This window comes from Camellia sinensis, chromosome 3 (genome assembly GCF_055761805.1).
Source record: "Camellia sinensis isolate YWXY chromosome 3, ASM5576180v1, whole genome shotgun sequence".
In the NCBI taxonomy this organism is placed as follows: domain Eukaryota; kingdom Viridiplantae; phylum Streptophyta; class Magnoliopsida; order Ericales; family Theaceae; genus Camellia; species Camellia sinensis.
Window position 1 is genome coordinate 66476892 of NC_138963.1, and position 11068 is coordinate 66487959.

The 11068-nt window shown below is 40.6% G+C and overlaps 1 protein-coding gene across 4 annotated transcripts; it reads left to right on the forward strand.

The window, feature by feature from the left end:
• The first annotated feature begins 842 nt into the window (after positions 1–842).
• LOC145822583 (cell division control protein 6 homolog B-like) lies at positions 843–10752 on the forward strand. 4 transcript variants are annotated; one of them, XM_082919954.1, is made up of 7 exons: positions 843–945; positions 2239–2289; positions 2535–2584; positions 3585–3714; positions 3920–4009; positions 4629–4691; positions 10313–10752. In XM_082919954.1, exons 1-7 carry the CDS (start codon positions 904–906, stop codon positions 10430–10432), a joined length of 546 nt encoding a protein of 181 aa, XP_082776080.1. In that variant the 5' UTR covers positions 843–903; the 3' UTR covers positions 10433–10752. The 4 variants fall into 4 exon arrangements, with proteins under 4 accessions (XP_082776080.1, XP_082776079.1, XP_082776082.1 ...); XM_082919953.1 differs by having other exon boundaries at positions 850–945; positions 3582–3714; XM_082919956.1 differs by having other exon boundaries at positions 850–945; positions 3582–3714; positions 10307–10442.
• Positions 10753–11068: the final 316 nt, after the last annotated feature.

Below are 11068 nucleotides of genomic sequence, written 5' to 3' on the forward strand. Positions count from 1 at the left end.
GTCTGCTACAAACGGTCCGACATGACCCCGTAAACTGTCTTCTACACCGGTCCGACATGACCCCATAAACTGTCTTCTACAACGGTCCGACATGACCCCATAAACTGTCTTCTACATCGGTCTGACACGACCACACAGTGTCTGCTACAACGGTCCGACATGACCCCGTAAACTGTTTTCTACACCGGTCCGACATGACCCCATAAACTGTCTTCTACAACGGTCCGACATGACCCCGTAAACTGTCTTCTACACCGGTCCGACATGACCCCATAAACTGTCTTCTACAACGGTCCGACATGACCCCATAAACTGTCTTCTACATCGGTCTGACACGACCACACAGTGTCTGCTACAACGGTCCGACATGACCTCGTAAACTGTCCTGCTACAACGGTCCGACATGACCCCATAAACTGTCTTCTACAACGGTCTGACACGACCACACAGTGTTTGCTACAACGGTCCGACATGACCCCGTAAACTGTCTGACACGACCATACCGTGTCTCCTATCCTGTTTTGTTTTTATTTATCAGTTTACTTTCATGTTTTGTTACTCTCTCCAAACTCAAGTTGGTTTGTGTCTAACCCCCTTGAGTTTGAGGGGGGCTGTTAAACCTACTCCACTAAACCTAACCCACTACACCACTATCACCTCACCTACTCCACTAAACCTAATCCACTACACCACTACCACCTCCACTTCACCTACTCCACCACTCCATCTCCACTTTACATCTCCTATATAATGTACATACAATACAATCAACATCAATCAATAATACATCAATATATATACATAATTTGTTCTCTCTTTTTCTATATGTATTAATTTTAACAGAGCAAGAGAAAGCAGGGAGTTTGTATGTGTTGATGACCAGGGACTGGGAAATCGCTGTTGATGGAAAGAGTTAAAGACTCTCTGGTCGATTGGGCACAGGGGGTAAGCTGATTGCCCTTAATTGAATAAGTGTTTGGTTGAAAATGTTAATCTTGCTGCATTACCGATTTGTATTCAACAAACAAATTATCGGTCACTCCTTTGTTTGGAAATTGTTAAGGGAAAAGTTGAGAACATGTTTTAAGGATTCTATTGTTTGGCATCATTTCCATTGTTCTTGTTTTTGTCTTTGGTTTTCAATTTTTGTGTTTTTAGAAGTTTGAAAACACTATTTTTCGTGTCACTTTTATTTTAGTACAAATTTTTTGGGACCTTATGGAGCATATTTCAATTTTTCCTCAAACATGAGTTGTCTTTCAGAAAATTTTTTTTTTTTTTTTGCTTGCCAAAACAATTTTAATATGGATGCTGCTAATGACAGCTCAATAGGCTCTCAATAAGAGAAACAAAATGTCGAAAAAATTAGAATATCAACGTATTTTTTACACATCCCAAAGCATTTTCACATTTTTTATACAATTTTTTCAAATCCACCAAGGCTATTAACAGCCCAAAGTGCTTTAATATTACTTCTTTCCTTTTCTTTTTATTTTTTATTTTTTTATAAACAAAAGCAACTTTTGAAAATGATACCAAACAAAATGAATTATACCACAAATGCTAGTATGATTTTCTCTTTTTGTGCAATCCCGGGCACAATTTTCACTTGCACTCACTTGCATTACATTGATTGCAATTATTTTCCCAATTTTGAAAGCTAGCTCTTCAGCTGATCTTTGCACAAGTCATTTGAATGGAACGTAATAAGAATCATTATGTCATAATTTACCTTTTATGGAGTTCGACGTAGGATATTACATGCAAATGCAGGTTAATTGATAAGGAAGTTGGGAAATATAGACATGCATATAAATTTCCTTTTATTCTGTAATAGGTGACTTTTTTAACCCTAATACTAATTGAATCATAACTCTTGATGTCAGGCAGGTTTTCAGCCACCGGATGTATTAGCCATAAACTGTACTTCTCTTACTAACACATCTGAAATTTTCAGTAAGGTACTGAAATCAATGGGATTATTTCTTTTGAGCACCTGAAAATTACAACTTCCATATGCTTACATTGCATTAGCTTTGGCAGATACTTGGAAAAAATCAATCTTTAAATTCTAAAACAGAATTTATTTGCTATTGACTTAAGACTGAATGCTATTCTCTTCATTTAAAAAAAATAAAAATAAAAATGGAATCTTCAAACTCTAAAACAGAATTTATTTATTTATTCATTATTTGTTATTGACTCAACTCAAGACTGAATGCTATTCTCTTCTAACAGGCACTTCCGTACATTGTCTTTCAACCGCAAGCCCTGGAACTCTGTGCCAGAGTGAGTCACCCCCATTGATTTTTCTGTGTTCTGATAAATAATGATTGCTTCTCTTTTCTTGACACATTGCCATTAATTTGGTAGTGGATCTGTATATGTAATATTACTTGAATGAATTCCCTTGACGTAAGGATGCAGCCTCAATTTTCTATATTTCAAGTTAGCAGTGAAACTTCAGCACCAAACACCATTATGTGTAATTGTCTCATGAGCAAAGAAATTGATTATCTTTTAAAACATGGCAGAAAGTTGCAGCTGCATCTGGAGATATGAGGAAAGCTCTGTGCATCTGCAGGTTGGCCTTTTATTGCCATAGTTACAGTACTTAATTAGTAGCATATGTTGAACTTGTATTGTATTCAAGATGATTGAAATTAGATTGGTAGAAAATGTGCTTAGAAGTAATCATCAAGAAGATGACAGTGTCATTGAAATAATGTTACAAAAAAAGTTGACTTCTATAGAATTTTTTGGACTTAATGATTACTATACATGTACACCATCTGTGTGTGAGCAATGGGTGTAACAAGCTTAACACTCTTTCGAAATATGTAAATAAGGATGTCTTCCATACTTATGTGCAGCTAAACAATTATCATGCATACAAGAGAGTAAACTTAGGGGCATAGTATGGGAATTTTTTAGATGTCAATGACCAACATTAGCCATTTTTATTTACAAGGAACGCTATATCAATAAGATGATATGGATATATTACAATCCGGCAATGTTGATGTATCAATGGTTATTATCTGCAGAAATCAATTGTACTTTTGAAAAGTGCAAATTTTAATTTAAGAGATTATAAGAACATTTTGAAAGTTTTAATGTAACAGACATATCTAAGTTTTGAAAATACAGACATCTACAAGTATATCGCTGATATTTAATTTGATGCTAATTTATATATGCCTGTGCAATTAATTACACCGATAACTATCTACTCTGCCCCTTCTCTCTCTTCTTTATGGGGCTTGGCTTCATTCAAGTGTGCATCCATGATGCTCTCCCTTGATCTCATTTTAAGCAGCACTAATGACTGAGAAATTAGATTCCACGAGAAATGTAGGAATTTGCTGTCTTTCTTGCATATATTACTATTGCTAAATCTTATTAACTGCAAGGTAGTCACTCAGCCCTGTGATAGGCTTTAAATTGTAAATGTAGTATCAGCAATATCTACAACCAATGATGTAGATGGCATATCTGTGATGAAAATGATGCTTTTGTTTTGACCAGGGTATAAATTGCAGTGTAATTACTTCGTCTTTTTTTTTTTTTTTCTGTTTCAGAAGTGCAATTGAGATGCTACAAGCAGAGCTGAGTGAATCTGCGTGCAATTTGGATTTCTCATTAGCAGAGAATGGGTACTCAAATCAACAGACAACTCCAGCTTGTGATTTAATAAAGCAAGGAATTGATATTGTTGGCACTTGCTATTTATATCAACTTCATCCATTCCAAGCATAAATAAGTTAAATTAATGATATAAAAACATGTTTTGTCAGTAACTGTTTGGCTCACTATATAAAGTTTTTAAACTTTTTGTTAGCCCAGCTAAAAGCAATCAGATTCAGATATCCCTTTTTAAGAATTTCATATTTCTTACAAGTTTTGCTGCTTGTCACAGGTGAGGGTTGACCATATGGCCATTGCTTTGTCAAAGACCTATAGATCACCAATAATGGACACCGTACAATCTCTTCCACAACATCAACAGGTAAGTTTGTTCTGCTAACATGATTAATTAGTTGACTATTATGACTCAAAAGATGTGCATTTTATATTGACGGGTCTGTTTAAAGGAGTTTATTCATGACTCGAAGGACTTTATTTATGCTTTGATCTAATAAGATAATCTAGATACGATGTAATTGAAAATCTAGTGTCAACTGAATTCAGTTACTAAACTAGCATGTGTGCCCTATGATTGTAACATCACGAAAATTCATCCAAAACTGAGATCTGGTGAATGTTAAAAGTGATGATAATATGGGAGGTATGTACTTATTTCAAATGTTCCTCACTTTATATATATCAATCAAATGATGTTTTTTTTTAGGCAACTCAACTTCCTGAAAGTTGTCTTTGATCTTGGCATGCCTTGTGATGTGTTTAATTGATGGCATCATAAGAAGCGTTATAAGTATTTTTGTGGAAACTTGCATAATACTATTGCAGCCAACTGTTCAGCTCTTAGAATTGGGGTCCACTGTCCAAAAGTCCAAACCAGTTTCGATAAATTGTAGCCTGTTAGTTTTTATGCTGTTTTCCTTCTTGCTCTTGCTTGTCTATCTCTAGAAACATTATTCTGTTTTTTGTTTTTTCCTTGGCTTCAGATTATGCTTTGTTCTGCTGTGAAGCTTTTCCGTGGGGGAAAGAAGGATACAACTATAGGCGAGGTATATTATCTGACATAGTGTTCAATAAGATTTCAGAAGAGTACATTGTACAACAGTTAATTGAGATTTATAAGTTTTCTATATGAATGCAGCTCAGTAAGTCATACTTAGACATCTGCAAATTAACATTAATCCCACCAGTCCGAATTATTTAACTTTCATGCATGTGTAGTGTTAGTATATTATTGTATATTAATATTGTATATTAGTAGTGTTAGTCATCATTGTAGTCTATCATTATGTTTATGCTTTCATAATTGTTGTTCCCTCTTTCCTTTATGCTTTCGGTGCTAAGGCACCCTATGTCTCTTTTCCTCTCTATAAAAGAGAGGTGTACATCTCCTTGTAATCACACAGATATACAACAACTGAACAATTCAGTATTTCTCTCTCTCTCTCTATCACTCTCTCAAATTATTGTTTCATGGTATCAGAGCCCAGTGTTGCATTTCTGGCAATTTTCGATTTTGGTGTTTAGTCCCGTACACAGTGGCATACATCAAACCGCTCGGAATTTCCTCACGATTCCAACGGCACCAAGCCCGTCCTCAGAACACCCTCCACGCGCCCTCACGCGCTACCTTTGTCTTCGGCGCGTCACCACCTCCGCCACCACTCTCACACGCGCCCGCACGCGCCATCTGTTGCACCTTGCTTCCGCCACGCGCCTCCACGCGCCCACACAACCGCGGCTGACGTTAGCCCTACCACTCCCGTACGCCGCGCCTGCTACTGTGCGCTTTTCGTGCGCCGCTTCACTAAAGTGCACTCGCGTGCGCCTAAACGGCTACCGTGCGCCGCGCCTGCGCCTGTCCGCTATCGTGCGCTGCCGCCTCCTGCTAACGTGCTCCTTCTTGCAGCCTGCTAACGTGCGCCGCTGACATCATTGCTGACATCATCTCTGTCCAGCATACCTTTCCTGGCTATTTTCGACCTTCCGGACTCACTGGTACACTCTGTTTTACCTAATTTTGCTCCTACAGGTCTATTCCTCTTGCTTTAATCCTACTCAACTCGTATTATGGATCGTCCTGATGCCTCCCATCCCATTTCCGTTATTTTGAATGGTTCCAACTATGTTCTGTGGGCCCAAGCCATGTCTTCCTTCCTCAAAGGCAAGAAGCTCTGGCGAATTGTCACCGGGGATGTGACTAAACCGGTTAAAGACAGTGACACTACTGAAACTACTGCTCATACTGCTACATATGAAGACCGACTTGAGGAATGGGACAGTAAAAATTACCAAATCATTACCTGGTTTCGTAATACATCTATTACCTCTATCAGTCTTCAGTTTGGTCGCTTTCAGCTTGACTCTGTAAATACTCCTGCAAAGGACATATGGAATTTTTTGAAAGAACGATACCAGACTACTGGTCTTGCCCATCAATATCAACTTCAGAACCAACTTCATCGCATGCGCCAAGAATCCACTCAGTCCATTAATGACTTCCTTTCTCAAATGTACTCTGTTTGGGATCAGCTTGCTCTTTCAGAACCAACTTGGCATAACCACGAAGATGCTGTTTTATTTACTATCTATCGCAACCAGCAACGATTGGTGCACTTTCTCATGGCTCTTACTTCCTCCTTTGAGCCCGTACGTGCCTCTCTGCTTCATCGCCATCCATTGCCCACTCTTGAACAAGCAATTTCTGAGTTGCTCTCAGAGGAGACTCGTCTTGGTACACTTCAAACTCATCATGTGGACTCTGTTCTTGCCACTCCTCCGTCCCGGCCATCATTTACCCAGCGGCCCACTGCTTGCCTCTATTGTCAGAATCGGGGCCTTTCTTCAACCCATCTCCTGGTCAACTGCCCCGTCAGATCCTGCCGCTACTGCAACAAACTTGGTCCTGGTCATCTACAACAGGATTGTTTTCGCAATCCTTCCCGATCATCCTCCAATAGCCACTCCTCTCGCGGTGGCTCTTCCCGGGGAAACTTTCATCGTTCCGGGAATCAGTCTCATCATACTGCTGCTGCTGCTTCCGGGAATCAATCTCATCACACTGATGCTTCTGCCTCTGCGGAGTTCTCTGAGTCACCTGCTCCGTCTACCTCTCGCTTTTCTCCGACAGATGTAGAGGCCATGCTCAAACAACTTCTCTCATCTTCTGGTACACCTCCTCCTACTGCTTTGTCTGTAATCCCAGGTAACTCTTCTTGGTATTTTGACTCTGCCTGTTGTAATCATATGACCTCCAGTTCTACTATCTTTTCTTCCTCCTCCTCATCTCCTCCTTTTCCCTCCATTCATACTGCTGATGGTTCCCTCATGTCTGTCCGTCATGTTGGTACTGTTTCCACCTCTTCTTTATCTCTACCTCAAGTTTATCATATCCCTGCTCTCACTTTAAATCTTATTTCCATTGGTCAATTATGTGAACTTGGTCTAACTGTCACATTTTCTGCTACTGATTGTTTGGTACAGGACCCTCAGACGGGGCAGACTATTGGGATCGGCCGTAAGCGTGGACGTCTCTATGAACTCATTCACCTTCATGTTCCTACCTCTCCTCAGATCGCTGCTCCTACCTCTACTTCCTCATTATCTCCCTTTCATCTTTGGCATTGTCGCTTAGGGCATATTTCTGTTAATCGCTTAAAGTCTTTGGTTTCTAGTGGACAGTTGGGTCATGTAATTCCCGATCATTTCGATTGTATACCCTGTCAACTTGCTAAACAACCTGCTTTATCATTTAATAAAAGTACTTCTGTTTCCCTTGCACCTTTTGATCTTATACATTCGGATATTTGGGGACCCTCCCCTACTCCTACTATGGGGGGATCTCGTTATTTTGTTGTCTTTATTGATGATTTTTCCCGATTTACTTGGCTTTTTCTCATGAAACATCGGTCTGAACTTAAACACATTTATTATCGCTTTGCCCAAATGGTCCACACCCAATTCTCTAAAGTCATCAAAATTTTTCGCTCTGACAATGCTATGGAATATCGGGATTCAGATTTCCTTTCTTTTCTTCAGCATCATGGTACACTGCCTCATCGTTCTTGTGCTGGCACGTCCCAGCAAAATGGCCGCGCTGAACGGAAACATAGGCATATCCTTGACACTACTCATGCTCTCCTTCTGTCTTCTTCCTGTCCTGAAAACTTTTGGGGGGAAGCTGCCCTCACTGCTGTTTACACTATCAACTGTGCTCCTACCCCTGTCATCCTTAATCAAACTCCCTTTGAACGTCTGCATGGCACTCCTCCTCCTTACGCCAATCTCCGGGTTTTTGGCTCTGCCTGCTTTGTTCTTCTTCAATCTCATGAACACACCAAACTTGAACCTCGTTCTCGTCTTTGTTGCTTTCTTGGATATGGAATTGAACATAAAGGCTTTCGCTGTTGGGATCCTCTCTCTAAACGTCTTCGTATCTCTCGCCATGTCGTTTTCTGGGAACACCAAATGTTTTCCTCGCTCTCCTCATTTCACCTACCCACACTTTCCACTTCTGTACTGTTTACTAATCCTTCCATCGATCTTTTCTCTGCTGATTTTGATACAGGGTCTTCATTCATCGAGACGCCCTTGCTCACTCCTGATTCTGTCCAGCCTGCTCCCTCTGAAGGTCTACCTCTTATTGCCACACCTCCTTCTCCACCGGTTCTTCCTCCCACCGATCCTCCTACGGGTCGACCACGCCGGGTAACTCAACCTCCTCTCCATCTTCGTGATTATATTGTTGGATCTGCTGCCTTCTCTACTTATGAACCTACCTCCTATCGTGAGGCTTGTACTAATCCTCTTTGGCAGCAAGCTATGACTGATGAACTCCAGGCCTTGGACAAAGCTCATACTTGGGATCTTGTTGATCTTCCTCCTGGCAAGACTGCAATTGGCTGCAAATGGGTTTACAAAATCAAAACACATTCTGATGGCTCTATTGAACGCTACAAAGCTCGTCTTGTTGCCAAGGGTTTCAACCAGGAATATGGTATTGATTATGAGGAGACATTCTCTCCTGTTGCTCGGCTTACCTCTATTCGCAGTTTACTTGTCGTTGCTGCTGCTCGCCACTGGGGGCTCTTTCAGATGGATGTCAAAAATGCTTTCCTCAATGGTCATCTTCTTGAGGAGGTCTACATGCAACCTCCACCTGGGTCCACTTTTCAACCTCATCAGGTTTGCAAACTACAGCGTGCTCTCTATGGCCTCAAGTAGGCGCCTCGTGCTTGGTTTGCTACGTTCAGTTCTACCATTCATGACTTCGGGTTCACCTCTAGCTCCTATGACTCAGCTCTTTTTATACGGTCTACTTCTCATGGTACCACTCTTCTTCTTCTATATATGGATGATATGATTATCACTGGTAATGATGAAGCTGGTATTCTCCACCTCAAACAGTTTCTCCACCGACAGTTTGAAATGAAGGACCTTGGTACTCTTAACTACTTCTTAGGCCTTGAAGTCTCTCGTGACTCTACTGGTTCCTATTTGTCCCAGGCCAAATATACATCCGATCTTCTGGCTCGTGCTGGTCTTACTGATTGCAAAACTACCTCTACTCCAGTTGATCCTCAGATTCGTCTCACTCCTCTCGATGGGACTCTTCTCTCTGATGCTACTCTTTATCGCCAGCTCGTCGGCAGTCTTGTCTACCTCACAGTCACTCGTCCTGACATTGCCTATGTTGTTCACATTGTCAGTCAGTACATGTCGGCTCCCCGCACTCCCCACTATACTGCTCTACTCCGCATCCTTCGCTACCTCAAAGGCACTCTGTTCCATGGCCTTCACTTCTCTGCTTCCTCCTCTCTTGAACTGCGTGCCTTTTTCGATGCTAATTGGGCTGGGGATCCTACGGATCGACGCTCTACCACAGGTTTCTGCTTCTTCTTAGGGGATTCTCTTCTTGCTTGGCGTAGCAAAAAACAATCCCTCACTGCCCGCTCTAGCACCGAAGCTGAATACCGAGCTCTTGCTGATACTACTCAGGAACTTCTCTGGCTTCGCTGGCTCCTTACTGATATGGGTGTTTCTTCTTCTGGTCCTACCCCTCTCTATTGTGACAATCAGAGTGCCATTCAGATTGCTCACAATGATGTTTTTCATGATCGCACCAAACATATTGAGATTGATTGTCACTTCATTCGCCAGCATGTTACCTGTGGTACTGTTCATCTTCTCCCTATTGCTTCAGTCGATCAACCCGCTGATATCTTCACTAAAGCTCATCCTCCTGGCCGCTTCCATGATCTTGTTTCCAAACTCAACTTAGTTGATGCTTTCCCTCCTTGAGTTTGCGGGGGGATGTTAGTATATTATTGTATATTAATATTGTATATTAATATTGTATATTAGTAGTGTTAGTCATCATTGTAGTCTATCATTATGTTTATGCTTTCATAATTGTTGTTCCCTCTTTCCTTTATGCTTTCGGTGCTAAGGCACCCTATGTCTCTTTTCCTCTCTATAAAAGAGAGGTGTACATCTCCTTGTAATCACACAGATATACAACAACTGAACAATTCAGTATTTCTCTCTCTCTCTCTATCACTCTCTCAAATTATTGTTTCATGTAGAGTTCTAGGTGACCAGGTGAGCTTAATATGCTGTGTGTTCTGATTGAATTTATTTCTTTGGATATAATTCTTTATACAAGATTTAGATTGAGCACATGAAGCTTATTTCGCAATACGATACGATCCCCGTGAAATGGCAAGGTAAGATGCATGATTCAAAGTGCAGGGTCTTCTCAAACTTGGTCAATCTCGAGAAGATAAATTAAGAAGAGTAACACTAAAGTCGATGAAGCAGATGTTGCATTTGCATTGCAGGTATTAGAAAATAAATTTAAGCTTATTGTGTGCCTGATGTTTTGTTTCTGTATTCTAGTGTTATACAATGCGAAACACTGAAGTTTCAGCTTTTAGGATTGCCAACGCTATAGAGCTTTCTCATTTCTAGCTAATTCTAATTGTTTGTATTTTGGGTTTTTTGTTTGTATTCTAGTTTATTTGATGCAAAACCCGTCTGTTTCACTGTAAGATTACCTAAGCTATGGAGGTTTGAGTTAGGACATTCTGAGTGAAGGCATGTTAAACTTAACTCTCTCTCTCTCTCTCATGTTTGCATTATTCTAAAAGGCTCCATTTTCGTTGCAGATAACAATGCTTTGAAGAATGGAATATATACATCCATATCTTCCTTATAACAGAATTCTCCAAGTATTTATTTAAAGAATGAATTATACATCCATATCTTCCTTGTAACAGAATTCCCTGATATGAGTGCACTCGATAGGTTATTGAGAGGGTAATTTTTGGGAAAAATTGGGCCGAGCTGCGAGTTGGGCTTTGAGGCCCAAAACGCGAAGGACTAAGTAAAAAGGCCGTAAAGGATACTCCGGCCCAGGAGAGCAAGG